This window comes from Sarcophilus harrisii, chromosome 4 (genome assembly GCF_902635505.1).
Source record: "Sarcophilus harrisii chromosome 4, mSarHar1.11, whole genome shotgun sequence".
In the NCBI taxonomy this organism is placed as follows: Eukaryota; Metazoa; Chordata; class Mammalia; order Dasyuromorphia; family Dasyuridae; genus Sarcophilus; species Sarcophilus harrisii.
Genome location: NC_045429.1, coordinates 224,460,382 through 224,477,844, shown reverse-complemented (window position 1 = coordinate 224,477,844; position 17,463 = coordinate 224,460,382). Strand labels below are relative to the sequence as shown.

Below are 17,463 nucleotides of genomic sequence, written 5' to 3'. Positions count from 1 at the left end.
CTTGTTGCACAGAGAAAAATGGATTCAGAAGGTAAAAATAACTTGGGAAGAAAAATAAAAATGCAAACAGTTTACACTCATTTCCCAGTGTTCCTTCTCTGGGTATAGCTGATGCTATCCATCATTGATCAATTGGAACTGAATTAGATCTTCTCTTTGTCGAAGAAATCCACTTCCATCAGAATACATCCTCATACAGTATCGTTGTTGAAAGTGTATAATGATCTCCTGGTTCTGCTCATTTCATTCAGCATCAGTTTATGTAAGTCTCTCCAAGCATGAGGTTCAAATTTTAAAGTGCTTAGTACAGTGTTTAGAATTTAATAAATGCTAAAGAAAGGTTAGCTATTATTATTATCAAACCAAAGGGATGCAGATTCATGTTGAATTCATACTTTCCTCTCTTGATGCCTAATGATATTCTACTTATCCTCCATAAAATTTTCCAGGATCTCTCCAACTGAAAGTCAGTTATTCTTCAAGGAGTCTCAAAGCACTTTAACTTATTTTAGTGCTCTTATAAGAATACCATAACATAACAGAAAGAATCAAGAAGGCCAGGGCTGAAACACTGATTCATAATGGTTGTGTAACTGGGCAGATCATTTAATCCCACAGTAATGTAAGTAACTAAGACCATAAAATCACACACCTGCATTGGTGGAAGGTGTTTCTTTATCCAGAAGCTACTTGTACCAATTAAATTTTCAACTTATCATTATACATGTCTTATCACCTCCAAAAGATGATAAACTCCAAGAAAAAGAACACAATGACTAAGTTTGCATTTCTCCCAACATCTGGCACTATGTCTTGCAAACAGAATTCCCTTAAATCAAGCGTTTGCACGAATGTAACTAAGAAAATGAAAATACAGACTGACCCAATTCTATAAGAAAAATGTCAGAAAGGTTAAAGGCCAGAATGAGTCAACACTTCTTAAGATAACAAAAAGGGTTGTTTTATTAAAAATTTATTATTATTTTAAAGTTATCATTGGACCAAGGAGAACAAGAAAAGGAAAAAAGCTCTGCTCTAGGCAGAAGAGAAAGCAGAAAATAATTCAATTTCTATTTTTCTTTCACCTTCCTGTCAAAAAGAATGATCTTCAGCCTGAAAAGGGGGGAGAATAAAAATGGTTATGAGGGAAGAAAAAGCTAAGATGAGTGAGGAGATAGTAAGAGGGAACCTAGCTGCTCTAAATGAGTTCAAGTCACTTGGGCCCAATGAATTACATGCCAAGATATGTACTTAAAAGTACCTGCAACTGAGGTATTCAGTCTGGGTTCTTCAAAAAAAGAGTAGAGAATTAAAGAAGTATTATAGGATTAAAAACAGGCAAGCACTATCTCAATTTTCAAAAAAAGAGGAAAAAGCAAATTGTGGATATTGGTGAATTTTATGTCTATCCCTGGCAAAATTTAATATCAGATGATTAAATGGATGAGATTGTGTATTCATAACTGGTACCAAACCAAAAGAGTATGAATTAATGGTGGCAAATACCATTATTAAGAATGTATTTTATTTTTTGAGGATAATATTGAGAGTACTTGCTCAGTCATTTCTTTTTGGTAATAAAATCTGGTAATAAAAATCCTGCAAATAGGCTTTAAAAACATATCTATATAAATATAATAAATTGATTTTGACTATTGTTTGGAAGGATAAATACTGAAGCTCATGTTTAAATTCTTGGCCCCATAAACAGATGAGAGGACTCACTGGAAAAGACTCTGATGTTAAGAAAGCAAAAGAAGGTGATGGCAGAGGATGACATAGATAGAGTCATAGAAGCAATGACCATGAAGTTAGACAGACTTCTGGAGATAATGGAAGACAGAAAAAGTTTGTCCACAGAGTCATGAAGAGTCAGAATGACATGGACAACAATAGTTAAGTACCTGATGGGCAGCAAAGGACAAGTGTTTTTATGTGGAAAAGAGAGAGATAGGGGTTTTAGGTGAGAACAAGCTCAATGAGTCAACTATGACTTGACTCCCAAAATAAACAAGTACAGCATTCAGAAGGAAGGTCAGGATGTTTATCTGCTCCAGGCAGATGAGTATTACTATGTTCAATTCTGGACAGCACTTCTGAGGTACACTAGATTATGTCAAGAGGGTGCCCAGAATGCTAAGACCGTGAGAGATGACAATAAGGAGACAAAAGTTGTCATGTTTAGTTTTTTTTTTTTTTTTTAAATAACTTTTTATTGACAGAACCCATGCCAGGGTAATTTTTTACAACATTATCCCTTGCACTCACTTCTGTCATATTTAGCTTTAAAAAAACTTAAGAGAAAGATATCTATTACCAAATAATTTGAAGAACAATCTTATAGAAAACACATTAAACTTAGTTTTCTTAATTCCAGAGGGGAAACAGCACCAGTTGGAAAAAGCTACAAGGAAGATATGTAGTTGAATATAAGGAACAATTTTTCAACAGTTGAAGTGTTTTAAAAATGAAATGGGATGCCTCATGAGATAATGAATTCCATTATCACTAAAAATGTTCAAATTGAGACTGAATAACCACCAATTTGAAAGCAGCTGGGTGATACAATGCCAAGTCTGGACTCAGGGATTCTCACTATTGAACAAAAAACATCATCAATTTCTAGAAATCTGTGCATTGAGCAGGAGGGTGGGTTTAGATGATCAAAGATCCATATATTTAAAGCTGTGATGACCTTAATGATCTATTGTTTACTGTTTCAACGAGGGGGGTGAGTTGGGAGGAAAAGAATCTGGAACTCAACATTTAAAAAAAAAAAACCTTTAAAAATTATTAAGTACAATTGGGGGTAAAATAAAATACTAAATTAAAGAAAAGAAAAGAAAAAGAAAAGTCATCTCATCCAAATCCCTTCATTATACAGATGAGGAAATTAAGGCTGAGTCATACTGTTTCTTATAAAAAATATCAATATACAATGTGTAAAGCCTTAATCCAAAGGAGTTTATAATTGGAACAAGATGTTATAATAAAAGGTTAATATTAAAATATAAGCCATTAGACTAAAGTATTTAATAAAGTCTTTAACATTCCTCTTTAATACCTTGTTTTATCATTATTCTTGCCTTGCCAAAATTCCATTTCTGGATTACACCCATCTTCTTTTGCCAGGATACTACACTATTGCTGACAGGTGACAGAAGTCACATAGTACTAAACGGGTACAATGCAGATTTGTTACCTAATATCTGAGGCCCCCACTCTTTGGAACAAAGCAATCCTTTTATTCCTACTTAAAAGATCACCATTCCCACAGTAGCTTTATCAAAGTTGCTCAAGCCTCCCATACCACCCCCAAATCATCAGATAAATTACTCTCATTTCTTTACCAAGAAGTCAGATTATACAGTGAAAAGATCACTGGTATTATAGTCAAAGAGACTGGGTTCAAATCCCACCTCACTTATTTCCTCCCTCTGTGGCCTTGGCTAAGTCACATAAATTGCGCAGGTCTTATTTTCTCATCTGTAAAATGAAGGGATTGGAGTTGACAGCCTCTGAGACCTCTTCAAGCTCTAGATCTATGTCTATTGAAAAAAAAAGCCATTTTTCCATAAGGTCCCTCTTCTCCCCCACTCACAAGACCTCTTGGTATCATCCCCCATTCTCTATTCCTTCAATCTAGTTTCTGGTGAACATGTGGTCCTTATCATTATCAAAGCCAACTTGATCACTCACTATATATTTTTATATCATATATTACATTAGAACATATTTATATATTATGTAACATCATAATAATATAAATAAAAAGCATCCCTTCTCTCTCTAATCTTTAATCTCTGCTCCTCTAGTTTGTTTTCCATAGCCCACAAACATAATTATATCCCCTAGTCCTTAAAAACCCTCACTTAGCCCTTCAAGCTATCATCCTATACATTACCTCCCTTTCACAGACAAACTATCAGAAAAAAGATGCTTCCTCTGTCACTTATTTCTCAACCCCTTGAAATCAAGCTTCCTGCTCTAACCATTCTCACTAAATTTACAGGTGATCTCTTAAATGCCCACTCTGATGTCCTTTTTTCAATCTAACTTTGTTTATGTAGCATCTGACAATGTTAACTATCCTTTCATCCTGGATCACCTTCCTCAGGTTTCCATAACATTGCTTCAATTTGGTTCTCCTCCTGCCTGTCTGACCATTCCTTTCCAGTTTCCTTTGCAGGGTCATTATCTACGTTCTTCCTACACCCTAGCTGGGGGCATACCCCAAGGCTCTGTTTTGTCCAGAGTCTTCTATACTTCCTTGGTGATCTCACTAATTAGCGTGGATTGGTTCAAATACCATTTTTACACAGATGACTCCCATATCTACATATCAAAACCTACTCTTTTTCATTAACTCCAGCACTATATCTCTGACTTTCCCCCCCAGGACATTTCATACTAGAGATTCCATAAAAATTTCACTCGACATATCCAAAGCAGAACTCATTATATCCTTTCCTTCCCTTGCAAAACCAACTGTATTCCAAATTTCCCTATTTCTTGGCATATATTATCACATTTCAACTTCATAATAACCTTATGAGGCAGGTGCTATCATGTCCCCAATTTACAGATGAGGCTAACTAAGGCTAAGAAATGTAAAGTGATTTGCACGGGGTCACAGCTAGTAAGTATCTAAGATTAGACTTGAACTCAGATCTTCCAAGCTCCAAGTCTAACATTCTATTCCATTGTACCACTTAGCTGCATAAGTGAATTTCCATAGTCATATAGCCAATATGTGTAAGAGCAGAATTTGAATCCAGGGCTTCATCTAAAAAGTGTCTTACTGAGTAGAATCCTAGATAGACCTGGCAGTCAGAGAGCCCTCCACTTAAATCCAATATCAAACATTTTATTAGATATTCATTTAATTTGTACATATTTTAATCTCTTAATTTCCTCATCTATAAAATGAATATAATAATAGCACTTACCTTCCAGGGTTGTTGTTGGGGATAAAATGAAATTATTTTTGTAAAGTGCTTTGCAGACCTTAAAGCACTATATAAATGCTGATAGTTATGACTGCTATTGTTGTTATGGTTATTACCATCATACCACATTGAATGTCTGTTAAATAGTGACCTGGAAATAAATGTTTCAATGACACCTTAATCTTTTAAGGGTCTCCGCCAAAGTAAATCTCTGAAAATATCAAAGTGGCCTTTGGTAGTACAACTAATTCTTCCACATCTGTTCTTTGGCTCATGATTGCAGAAAAGCTTTCCTAATAGCCCCTAAGATCTCCTCTCTTGGGGAAACCAAACACCACTGAAGAACAGATCAGACCAGCATCAAACACTAAATAGAAAAGCTCAGCACAGCAGCCTCATTATGTAAGCTTTGGGAACCTGAATGAACAGGGGCATCAAAGAGACAGGAGTTCCTAAGCTCGCTGAGCTCTCTGTAGCTACCTAGAGTGATTAGCCCTAGTCAATCACTGAAGCTGGCCAAAGCAAGTGATCCTTGCAGATGGGATCAAGCATCTACAGCTGGTCTAGGATAAAATAAGGACCTCTGTCCTGTGTCCAGATATAAAGGCACAGAGAATTAGACAGGGAATCCTTTGCAGGAACTAAGCATACCCTGATAAGTTTTTCTTAAAAGCAGATTTGTATACCACAAAACCAATCAAACCATTAAAACTATCTGATAATACATGCAATATTTCACACCCATCAGACCCTTCCAAATCCAACCCCTTCTGCAAAGATGATACTTCTGCAAAGATCAAATCAAACTTCTTATTTTACTTTTTTCTTTTGTATTTGTCCTCTTGTTTTGCAAACAAGGAAACTAAGGCTCCAAGAAATTAAATGATTTGCCTGGAGTCTCACAGCTAGTATCTAGAACATAGTTTAGCCAACTCTGACATTTTATGTCTTTGTATGATTTTTTTCAATCATAATCATGCACAGAATACTTCTCATTTAATGAAGTTACCAACATATTGTGTATAGGGATAAGCCACTGTCTCTTATCTGAACTATAAAATCTCATAACTTAAACTTCAAATAAGCAAACCAAACATGCCCCACCCCACCCCTTAGAAAGGAAAGAGATAACAAAAGGATTGCTTTAGTTATGTTTACTTGTAATGGGATCATGTAAATTCAACGTGTTTGATTTCATTTGCTCTTACTGAGGTGGAATAAAGCCACTCCAGTGTCTAGATAGACTGTGTCTACATGAATATTTATGAATCTTACAGAAGGTCGAGGTCCCCTCTCTGCTGTCCATGTACAAGATGCTGAGCCTTGTCCTATTTTTGGAGACTGCCATCATAATTGAGAGAGGGAAAAATGGACTCAAGAACAAGGAAAAGCATGAGTGGGTACCTCTTTAGAATAAGAAGCAATATAACCTACAGTATAGGCACTAAGCAGATAGAATGACTGAAGGAATTAAAAAACTGAAAAGGACTTTTGGGGGAAAGGAACAAGGAACAAGGTACTTTAATCAGAGATAAGTTTTAATAAAAAAAAAAAAAGTCTTATTAACTGTGATAATGTTTAAAGAGAAACAGACCTTCCAAACTTCTCTTTCTTGCCCTACTACTTAAAGAATATCCTAAAACAAGCTGGATAAGGAAGCAACTGAACATTCTGGCAACTTTCTGGAGCCAGCCTCTGAGAATGACACCTTGGGAGGGACTAATTAAATCAATATATCTGAGAGGAAACACTGTTGCTGGGGTTCTGCTCACCAAGGTGGATTACCTTCCTGTCTTCATTTTTATTGTCTTTTGTTCCATTTCAGCTACAAAGGACCCTTGAAATTGTCTCACCGAGAAAATGTTTCCCAAGAGATACCATTAGGATGCTATGTCACCATGTGACATTTCAAACTACTGCTATATGGCTAAACGAGGTGAGATGAGAAATAGGTTTTCAATAGCAGAGAGCTGCCTGGTTCCCCTAGGAGCTGCAAGATCAGTGTTTAAGCATGTTCCTCCTAAATTTATGTTACTATTTTGGTCACAAGCACAGTCTTGCAACAGTTACAATATGTAATTAGAGGAAAAACTTCTGATCAAGGCAAGCTTCAAAACTTCAAGAATGGTGTTGCCAATATTGGTTTGTCTTGTTAGTAGTTTCCAATATTCTGCTTTCTGTGATGAAAAATCACATCTAAATGCAGGCTCTCTTCTTTAATGGCATGGCAAGGGTGGGCTTTAAAATCAATGGGAAACTATAGTAGTGACATCCTACAGTAAATGAAACATGGCTTCTCCAATGTACAAATGGATTGTTTCAGTTCCCAAAGTTCTCTTAGACACTGATGATCTAGAACTTGGGAGAAGGGGACATTTCTTAATAAGAACAAGGTTATAAATGGAGGGTTGGGTTCTCAGATTAGCTCCCCAAAGCTCAAACTTTAGCTAGAAGGCTAAGTTCTGAACTCTGAACCCAGAGTTATGAGGTATAAAGAAGAAAGGGAAATATCTTCCAAATGCTCCTAAGTCATCTACCCTCCCAATCTCCCCCAAATTTCAGGATCTTTGAAAATAGGGAGACTTGAGTCTTTTTGTACAGCAAAATAACTGTATGGACATGTACACATATATTGTTTTTAACTTATACTTTAACATATTTAATATGTATTGGTCAACCTGTCATCTGGGGGAGGGAGTGAGGGGAAGGAGGGGAAAAATTGGAACAAAAGGTTTTGCAGTTGTCAATGCTGAAAAATTACCCATGCATATATCTTGTAAATAAAAAGCTATAAAAATAAAAAATTAAAAAATTAAAAGCTATAATAAAAAAATTTTAAAAAGAAAGAAAATAGGGGGGCTTTTCAATTCCATGAATGAAGAGAAATGCAAAATGAATAAAACCAAAAAAAATTTATACAAATGACAATTTGTGAATGAACAATATCCTCACTTCCCTTCCCCCCTCACCCCCAAAAAAACAGCTCTAATACTAAACACTTTCTAACAATAGTGACTGAGCTTGTCTCCAAAGAAGTTCTAGAAAACACACCTTCATCTTTTCTTTGGGGAAGTGAAGACATACAAATTTGAAATACTGCATATACTATGATTAGTGGCTAAAGTGTTGGTTAGTTTTGCTGAATTGCTCTTTTTTTTCTCTAGCTTCTGTGTGAAAGGATGGTTCAAAGGGTATAAAAAAGAAGGATTCATTTAGAAATAAAAGTGATATTAAAACAAAAGATATCAATTGAAATATTTAAAAAATGATTTTTAAAAGAAGATATTTGGTAATCCCAATGAATCTCTAATTGAAAGATGAGAAAGGAATTAAGACTGCATAAGGGGCAAAAAGAAGGTGTCATATTTGGGAGGGAAGGCTAATAAGGAGGCAGTCTAGCCCCGCCTAGGATCCTCCTCCTGGGTCAGATCTCTTGTCATTGCTGCTTTTTACAGCTTATTCTCTTCAACTTGTGAGTCTCTAAATAGTGTCATGATTTTTCAAAAGACATCCCAGGACCATTAAATGGGAGCTCTGGAAGTTTAAAAGGAAAGGAGAGGGTTAGTTATTTTAAGTTTCAGACTGTCAATAATTTTTTTCTTTTTTTAAATAGCACTTGCCACAACTGCGCTTTATTTCAGTAACTTCTCCTACCATACCAATCCCCACCACCATCACAATAAAGATATTTGAATGATTACTAATTTAAAAGCCAATGACAATGATGAAAAGGTAAATCATTTGAAACAACCTCAAAGTTATTGTCAATAGCCTTGAGCTGGATCCTAACCTTTATCTTTTACCAATGCAATCTACTCAAGTGTCATCACTGATAATGTATTCTATCTGGGCAAAGAGATTTAGGCTCAAAATGATGGATGAGGTACCTAAATAATTCTCACTGATAACAATTTGACTGATACTCTCAAAGAAATTCCTTATTCTCAAATCTCTTTCTACACATAAAAAGATTTCATAAACCTATTTACTAAGTAAGATGTGGGCCCAACTCCCACACATTATCTCTTCAAACTACTTATCTGTCTCATTATACATTATTGACCTTTCTATGCTCTATGGTCCTCCCCCAAATGCTCTTCTTACTTTTGCTCACTCATAACACTCGTCTCCCATTTCTCTACCTTTGCAGTGACTGGTTCCCCTTCTGCACCTCTGGTTGAATACTTGCCTGCTTTCAAAAACTCAACTGAAGTACCCACCTTCTACCCAAAGCAACTTAATGGCAAAGGGGATAGAATGCTGAACCTGAAGTCAGGAGGTAGTGAGTTCAAATATAACCTCAGATAACTTATTAACTTTGTGACTCAGGGTAAATTGCTTAACTTCTGTCTGCCTCAATTTCTACAACTGTAAAATGGAGAAAAAAATTATAAAAGCCTACCTTCCCAAACTATTATGAGGATCATGGAGATAATGTGTAAAACATTTAGCACTGTGCCTGATACACAGGAGGCACTTAATAAATCCCTGCTCCTCCCTATTTCCTGATCCCTATATATCTTATCCAGCCATTCCCCAAATAGCTGCTGGAACAATCCTCCCAAAATTACCTTTTATTAAATCTGTATTTATTCTATATGTGCTGTAGGTACATTTCTTCTCCCCTAATAGAACATAAATTCCTTGAAAATAAAGAAATGTTCAATTTTTGGTTTGAGGTCCCCAAACCTAGCACAGTGCCTAGTATATAGCAAAGGCTTGATAAACAATTATTGATTGATATTTGTTCAATATTACTATAGTCTTTAAAAATATATATAAAGTTAAAATTATTTTTTATTTCTATTGATAACTATGCTCTAGAAGTTAAGAAATTATAAAATCAATTTGAAGCCACCATTTTAGGTAAATTTATCATAGTTTGGTTTCATGTTGAAATGGAGTCAACAAGAGTTAACAGATATTTATTAAGTGCCTACTACATTTCAGGCACTGTGCCAAGTACTAAGGATACAAAGACAGACAAAAAAAAAAAAATCCTTATTTTCAAGGAGCTCACAACTAAATTTAAGAGTGAAAATGCCTGGGTTCAAATCCCAACTTTGCAATTTATTAACTGTGTGACCTGGAAAAGTCACTTCTTCCATGTCAAGGCTTCCATTTCATCACCAGTAAAATTAGGTACTGGACGAGATAACCTCTAAGGTCCCTTTCTAACTTTTTGTAAAACTATTATTTCTTAAATGTCTTAATGGCATTGACTCTTTAAAATCAAATCAACTACTTTTTTCTAGGTAAAAGAGAAAACTGCCCCTTTTTCCTAAAGAACTTCCAGCAAAAAACCACTTAGCCTGACACACTCCAGAAATGAATCTTTTTAAAAAAAGAAATTTTGCATGTTAGTGCGTTCTATTTTAGGACTTCCTTTGCTAGTTCCTTAAATGGCATCTATCTTTATCACATGAGAAGTCTAGACTTTGGGCAGACAGAGGAAATTACCCAAGCCTACTCATGTAATATATATCTTAGAGCAAAGAAACACTGCCTTAAATTTAAATCAGACCATGAGGGTAAAATATAGCATACACCTGGAAAACTGACTGGTTTAACAAAATGAAAAAGTATGACTTTCTGTGGTTTGAAAAATAGACCATGGAATTTCAGAGTTGGAATGAACCCCAGTGGCTATCTAGTCTAACTAGCACCTGAAAAGAAATCTCCTCCAAAACATTTCTCAAAGTTATTACTTATCTGTGTGTGGCAACCTCCACTGATGGCATCCTTATCCAATGATAAGGAACTCACAACTCACTATTACCTATTGGATGGATCTAATCATTAGGGAATTTTTCTTTATATTAAAATCAAAATTTGTCTCTGCAGATTCATTACTTCTGTAAGAAGTTTTGGTTTTATTATTGGATTTTTTTTTTTTTGAAGAGGGAGTAGAATAAGTTCTTTAGCACTAGCTTAATTTCAAAATGCTACAAGCTTGAATCAGCCTGTGTTTTAGAAGCTGAGTTTTGAAAACACTAATTTTTAATCCTAAAATTTCAACATCAAAAAGACCTAACAACTAAATCTGATTTTTCAAAATGCTACCAGTTTAAATCAGCCCGTGTTTTAGAAGATGATTTTTGAAAATACTAATTTTTAATCCTAAAATTTCAACAACAAAAAGACCTAACAACTAAATCCTGTTTGGATTTAAAGAGACCACACATCAAATAACAGGTTTATAGAACCACAAATTTGGAGTTGGAAAGTATCTTTAGAAGTCATTAAGAACCATTCCTTCATTTTACAGATTTTAAAAAATGAGGCAAATAAAGGTTACATGACTTGTCCGGGATGACATACATAGTGTCATAGCTGGAAAACTAGGTAGAATGGTGAATAGAGAGCTAGATCTGGAATTAGAAAGACCTGGGTTCAAATTCTGTCTCTGATATGTACTATCAGTGTAACTCCAAGCACTTCCTCAGTTTCTTCATCTGTAAAACAAATAACAATAGCACTATCTTCTAGGATTATTGTTGTTGTTGAGGATCAAAAGAGGTATCATTTGTAAAGCATTTTGCAAACCTTAAAGCACTATACAAATATTACCCCCTATTATTAACTAGTCTTTTCACCATGTTGTTCTCTAGCCGGATCATTGTCCTTCCTAAAATACGATCCTCCAAACTGAATACAATATAATTCTTATACATTCTTCTTCTTCAGTTCAGCCATCCAGGACTGCTTACTCTTTTTCACTCATGAGGCTCCATGTCCCAGGGGTTACTCTCTATTCCTGCAATGTTCTGTCTCCTCATCCTCACCCATTACCTTAGAAATCCCTGGCTTCCTCTAACACTCAGCTGAAGAGCTATCTTCTGCAGGAGTCCTGTTCCATTCCCCACAGATACTACAGCCTTCCCTCCAAAGATTACCTTACATCAACTCTCTACACACATACCCATACAACTTTCATATATGTATATACACATATATATGATATCTATGTATACACACATGTGCCTATCTATACATACTTATGGTATATGCCTGCCATATACATGTGTACCCACAAAGTGTTATGTACATGCATATACATACATGTATGTACCCATACATTGTGCCATATATTTTATCTAACCATATAATTTTATCTAATGTGTGTATAACTCTATAGATATTATGGTTATGGATACATTTTATTTATTATGTGAATTCTATATATAAATTTATGTATGTCTGTATATAAAATGTCTCCTCCATTAGAATGTAAGCTCAATGAGAACAAGAACTGTTTTTACTTCTTCATATTCTAAGTCTACAGCAGAGTGCCTAGCATATAGTAAACACTTGATAAATGCTTCTTGATTGAATGCTGTAGTTTGATGGGCAAAGTACAGTGAGACCATCAACTCTTGGTTTCTAGGTTACATACCTCCCTAAAGCAGCCTGCATTAGTGGGTCCATATCACACAGCAATGATGGGTACAGCTTCTAAGGGAAATATATAGCAGTAATCCTAAAGTCTCCTGACCTTAGAGTGCTATTGTTCTAACAATCTGTCTGTCAATGATTCTAAAGTATTCTGGCTTTAAGAATATAAAAATATAGTTATAATCTAGTCAGTGACAACCAAGTTCCTAAGACAATAGTGAATAAACCATCCCTCAAACCTACCTGTAAGCCATAAAATTAGCAAATAAGTAACATGAAGCTCTAGTCTCTCTAACTTTTCCTATAAATTTGTCTTTTTGCTCCTGGTTCTTTGCTAAATCCTTTCAGGAATTTAGCCCACTTCTATTGGCATTACAATTGGGGTCCCCCTCCCCTTTCCCCCATGGTATCTCCCATAAATTCATTCTGCTTCCCAACCCCACTTGTTTTCCTTACAAACAAACAAACAAGAAACAGCTAACTCTTTTAGGGTGCTAAATCCCTTTCAGGATTTAGCTTGCCAGCTACGGTCATACCCCAACCTCATGGGGTGCTCCCTTTCTACTGAGTAATTTTGAGTTTCACTGAGGAAGTTGTCTTTCATAGGCTCTCCCACTCCTACTTCATATTTACCCTTTCCAATGTCTATTGTATCCCTTCATTTTATCTGTAATCTATTCCCTAAATAAATATACCTTCTGTCAAAGAGACTGGCCATTGTGAATTCTTCACATGACTAAACCCCAACTGTTGGTACCTGCCATCATTTGGTGACAAACCCCAAACCATAGATCACATCAGCAAGGGTCACAGAGAGTACTCCAGTCTATGTCTATGCAATAAGAGAGATTTCATTTGCTTTCACCATCTCTTCTTCTTCCTCCTACCTCCAAAGCAGTTTTAGCTTTTAAAGACCATATATGGATTCTGTCGCATTTAAACATAACCTAAAAGCACAAAGGCAGCTGAAAATAAAGGATTTCACTTAATAGGATGATTTCCCTAACAAGCCTTGAATTAAGAAAGGTTGGAGAAGCCAGTGTCAAAGGCAACATCTAAATTAGCATTTATTTTTGAGACAAGAGTTTACCGATTCCAAATGGCTCTCTGAAGGATGCTGAGTCTCCACTTGGGTTATTTCAGGTCCTGGCACACATGAGTCACTTTTTAAATTCACCAGAAAGTGAGTATCTCCAATAAAACAGTCGTTCCCTCCAGGATGAAGAGGCTTATTAGCAAAGGGATCTGGGTGGCAACACCAATCTTCAACTAAGGCATTCCAGTTTCCACTTGGCAGAGGGAGAACTCTGAGGAGCTTCCTAGTTAAAAGAGAAAAATGTTGAGTTTCCCCACCACCTCCAACATCTCAACAGGGGGCATCAGCATTTATATAACTAAAACAATGAAAAAAACGGAAGAGCTAGATCTACCTCACTTTGTTTTTTTAAACTTGCATTCTGCATTAATCCACTTTTTCAGGAAGCACCTAAGGCTGTTTCTTTCCCCCACATCCCCACCTACCCTGGAGATCTGTCATATTAAAATTTCTCTTCTTACAAGTAGTCTATTGCCAGGTGCAAGGCTCCTTTTCTGGTCTTCTATTTTTAAAGAAATAATTTAGTGATTAAGTTAAGAATAAAAATAAATTTTAAAAAAGAAAACACATGTTTTCATGATTTTCATTATATCTATTTTTAAAATTATTTTTCTAAATATACATAGGATTGAGGGCTACATCCCTCCTACTGTTCCCTCCCTCCAAATTAATAAAAAGAAAATCCTCAGAACAAATACATATAGTCCAACAAAACAAATTCCCCTATTAGTCATGTCCAAAAACATATCTATATCATATCATGATATCTGTATCATAAGTCTCAGCAATAGGTGGAAGATATGTTTCATCTTCAGTACTCTGGACTTGTAGCTTATCACTGGAACCAATACTGCTTCAGAAAGGGATCCAAGGTTCACTTTGACTCCCTTCTCCCAAAAGTAATTCCTGAGGGGTTTAACATTTGGTCAGTGGAATACTATGGTTACCTGAATTTCAATAATAAATTAGTACCTCTTCTAGAAGCTCCATGCTATGGGCATTTGGAGGAATGAAACACAGGAATAAAAGAAAGATGAATGGGAGGAAGGGATGAAGCTTTTGAAGTCCACACTATTTAGAATGTGACACTGATAATCTTGTCAAGAAAACTAATTAGACAACATACATCTTCCACTAACAAACAAAAGGGAAAGGAAATGACATCCATCAAACTAAATACTTGTTAACTGAAAGAAACAGTCATAAACAATAACATATATACCTAAAGGGTAAGTGCTGAAGGATGGGTACAGCCTTTAAATGGTTTATAACACAAAAGAGGAGATGAGCACTTCCATTCAAATCACAAGAAAAATATATTGAGTCCCTACTATGTGCTGACCCTGGGGATAAAAAAAGAAGAACAATATTCCAGTAGAAAATTCAATATGTACCCAGTGCCCTGTATGAAGGTGGCAAAGGAAGAATCAAACAATGCGAAAGCAAATTTTGGGGAAAGAACTAATATCTAGGGACTGAAAAAGGATTCATGGAAGAAGTGACAACTGAGCCAAGGATGAAAGGAAATTAAAAATTCTGAAAATCAAGGATGAGAATGTTTTCCAATCAAGAGATATAACTTAATTAGGTACTCATGCCATGGCAATAACAAACAAAAACCATAATATTATATTTTGGAAATAATCAGTAGTCCTATTTGGCAGGATGATAAAATATTCGAAGAGAAGTAAGGTAAAAGTAATGCTGAGTCTAAATGCTGGAAAGCCTTAAACACTAGACTAGGTTAAGGAGTTCATATTTTATCTTAAGGGCAACAAGAAGCTACTGCAGGCTTTTCTGCAGGGGAGTGATGTGGTTAAATCCCTGCCTTACAAATATCATTTTGAGAGTTGGATAGAAAATGGATTGAAAAGGAGAGAGACTGGAGGCTGGAAAATCAACTAGAAATTTATTATAATAGTTCCAGAAAGGATCTCCACTAAGATGATGGCAGTGTGAGTAAAGACAAGGAAATGGCTACAGGAAGGCTTATGAAATTAAATTTAACAAGATTTGACTAATGATTGGTTATAGATGGAGCCAGTTGGTAAAATGGATAGAGCACTGAGCCTGGATTCAGAAAGACCTGAATTCAAATGTAGTCTCAAATACCTCCTAATCATGTGACCCTAGACATGTCACTCAACCCCAACTTGCCAGTTTCCTCTACTGTAAAAATAAAGATAATAACACCCACTTAAACATGAGTTGTGAAAATCAAATGAAAAAATAACTGTAAAGAGCTTAGCACAGTACATGACACACAGTAGGTGTTAAAACAGATGTTTACTCCCCTTCCTTATAGGAAAGAGGGTGAAGAAAAGTTAAGACTCCAAAGTTGTTGGGGGGGGGGGGGGGGGGGGGTTGTGCTGGTTCCTGTGCTGAATCTTTTTCTTCTTGTTTTTCATAAGATGGTGAAGGGAAGAATACAGTGAGAAATATAGATGATATAAAAACAAAAGATAAAAATTATTTTTAAAGTGTATATAACATGCCTGTGTATGTGTATGTGTGTGTATACATAAACCTTGAAAAACTTATTTTTTAAGTTTCCATTTAGTTATATACTTTACTTCCCTGGAAAGCTTTAAAAGAAAGAAAGTGGAAAACTATTCATCTAGGTGGTTTTTAGGTGAAAACCTGAAATGAATGGACTCATCTTAGTATCCTATAACCAAAAATATAGTTGAATTTCAAATGTATTTTTAAATTACTTAGCAATTTTCAGTTGGGTTACAATTTTTAAAATTAATGAAAATGTGATAGGAATGAATTACTTCAGTATTATTGAGGGATAAATAATATTTCAATCAATCAAAACTATATTTTTGGTTATAGGATACTAAGTCTCTGCTTGCCTCAATTTCTTCAATCTTAAAAATGGAGGTAATGATGCATGTACTTCAGAGGATGATTGTGAGAATTAAATGAGATAATATTTGTAAAGTGCTTATAATCATGTTTGGCACCTAGTAGCTGCTCAATAAACGTTTGGAACATGAAGGGAGAAACACCAGAACAATTTCACCAAGATTTAGGTATGTTAGTTACCAATGAAATCCTGGCTTACACTGAAGTAGTTGAATCTCCTTAGATTTAATAATTAATTAATAAGACTGGGGGGGAGGACAAAGCTTCAAGTGATATGAATGGTATTTTTAATGGTAATTTTAAGCCTATAACAATAGCTCAGCTGCCAAAATGGCCAATCACTTGCCTAAATATTCCTTTTTTTTTTCTTTTTTCTTTCCTTTTTTTGCTGAGGCAATTGGAATTAAATGACTTGCCCAGGGTCACACAGCTAGGCGGTGGTAAGTGTTTGAGGCCAGATTTGAACTCAGGTCCTCCTGAATTTCAGGGCTGGTACTCTATCCACTGTGCCACCTCGCTGCCCCATCCACTACATTTATATAAACCGTGTTCTACTTATTTTTTTCTAGAATTATAATGTCCCCTTGAGAAACTGGCTTGATCCCAAGAACTGCCAGGTATACTCAAAGTGGTTAGGGCTCTCTCCAAAGAACTCAGGAGAACATGCTTATTCAAAAGGCCTCAGACAATAAAGCACTGCTGACAAAAGGTACAGAATTAGAAGGTCCATTTAGTCAACTAACATAGTTTAAATTGTTCTTGAATTTATTTCTGAAAGATCCAATTAGAGCAAAAATGCCTGCCTAGTCCTAATGTTTTTGAATCTCTGAAAGGAGATTGTTCACAGGAAAGAGAGTTACTTGCCGCTTATGTACTAAATCCCCAAAAGGCCACTGAGTCTGTGGTTTAATCTAATGTGATAGATCCCCCAATTACAAACTCGGTCATTTTCAACTGTACAAATATGTTTCCTGAGGCTGAGATTCCTCACCACACAATAACATCTTAAAAGTAATATCTTTTTTTTTTCAACTATGTCCAATTCTTCAAAACCTCATTTAGGGTTTTCTTGGCAAATATATTAGAATGGTTTGCCATTTCCTTGTCCAATTCATTTTACAGATGAGGAAACTGAGGCAAAGGAAATGAATT

The 17,463-nt window shown here is 35.5% G+C and overlaps 1 protein-coding gene across 1 annotated transcript in view; it reads right to left on the bottom strand.

Moving 5' to 3' along the window:
* Window positions 1-17,463, bottom strand: part of UBE3D (ubiquitin protein ligase E3D) — a 204,880-nt gene that overhangs the window by 159,594 nt on the left and 27,823 nt on the right. Inside the window, exon 4 of the mRNA XM_031964590.1 lies at window positions 13,435-13,663. Coding sequence (XP_031820450.1) covers window positions 13,435-13,663 — 229 coding nt within the window. The remainder of the gene's footprint in view (window positions 1-13,434; window positions 13,664-17,463) is intronic.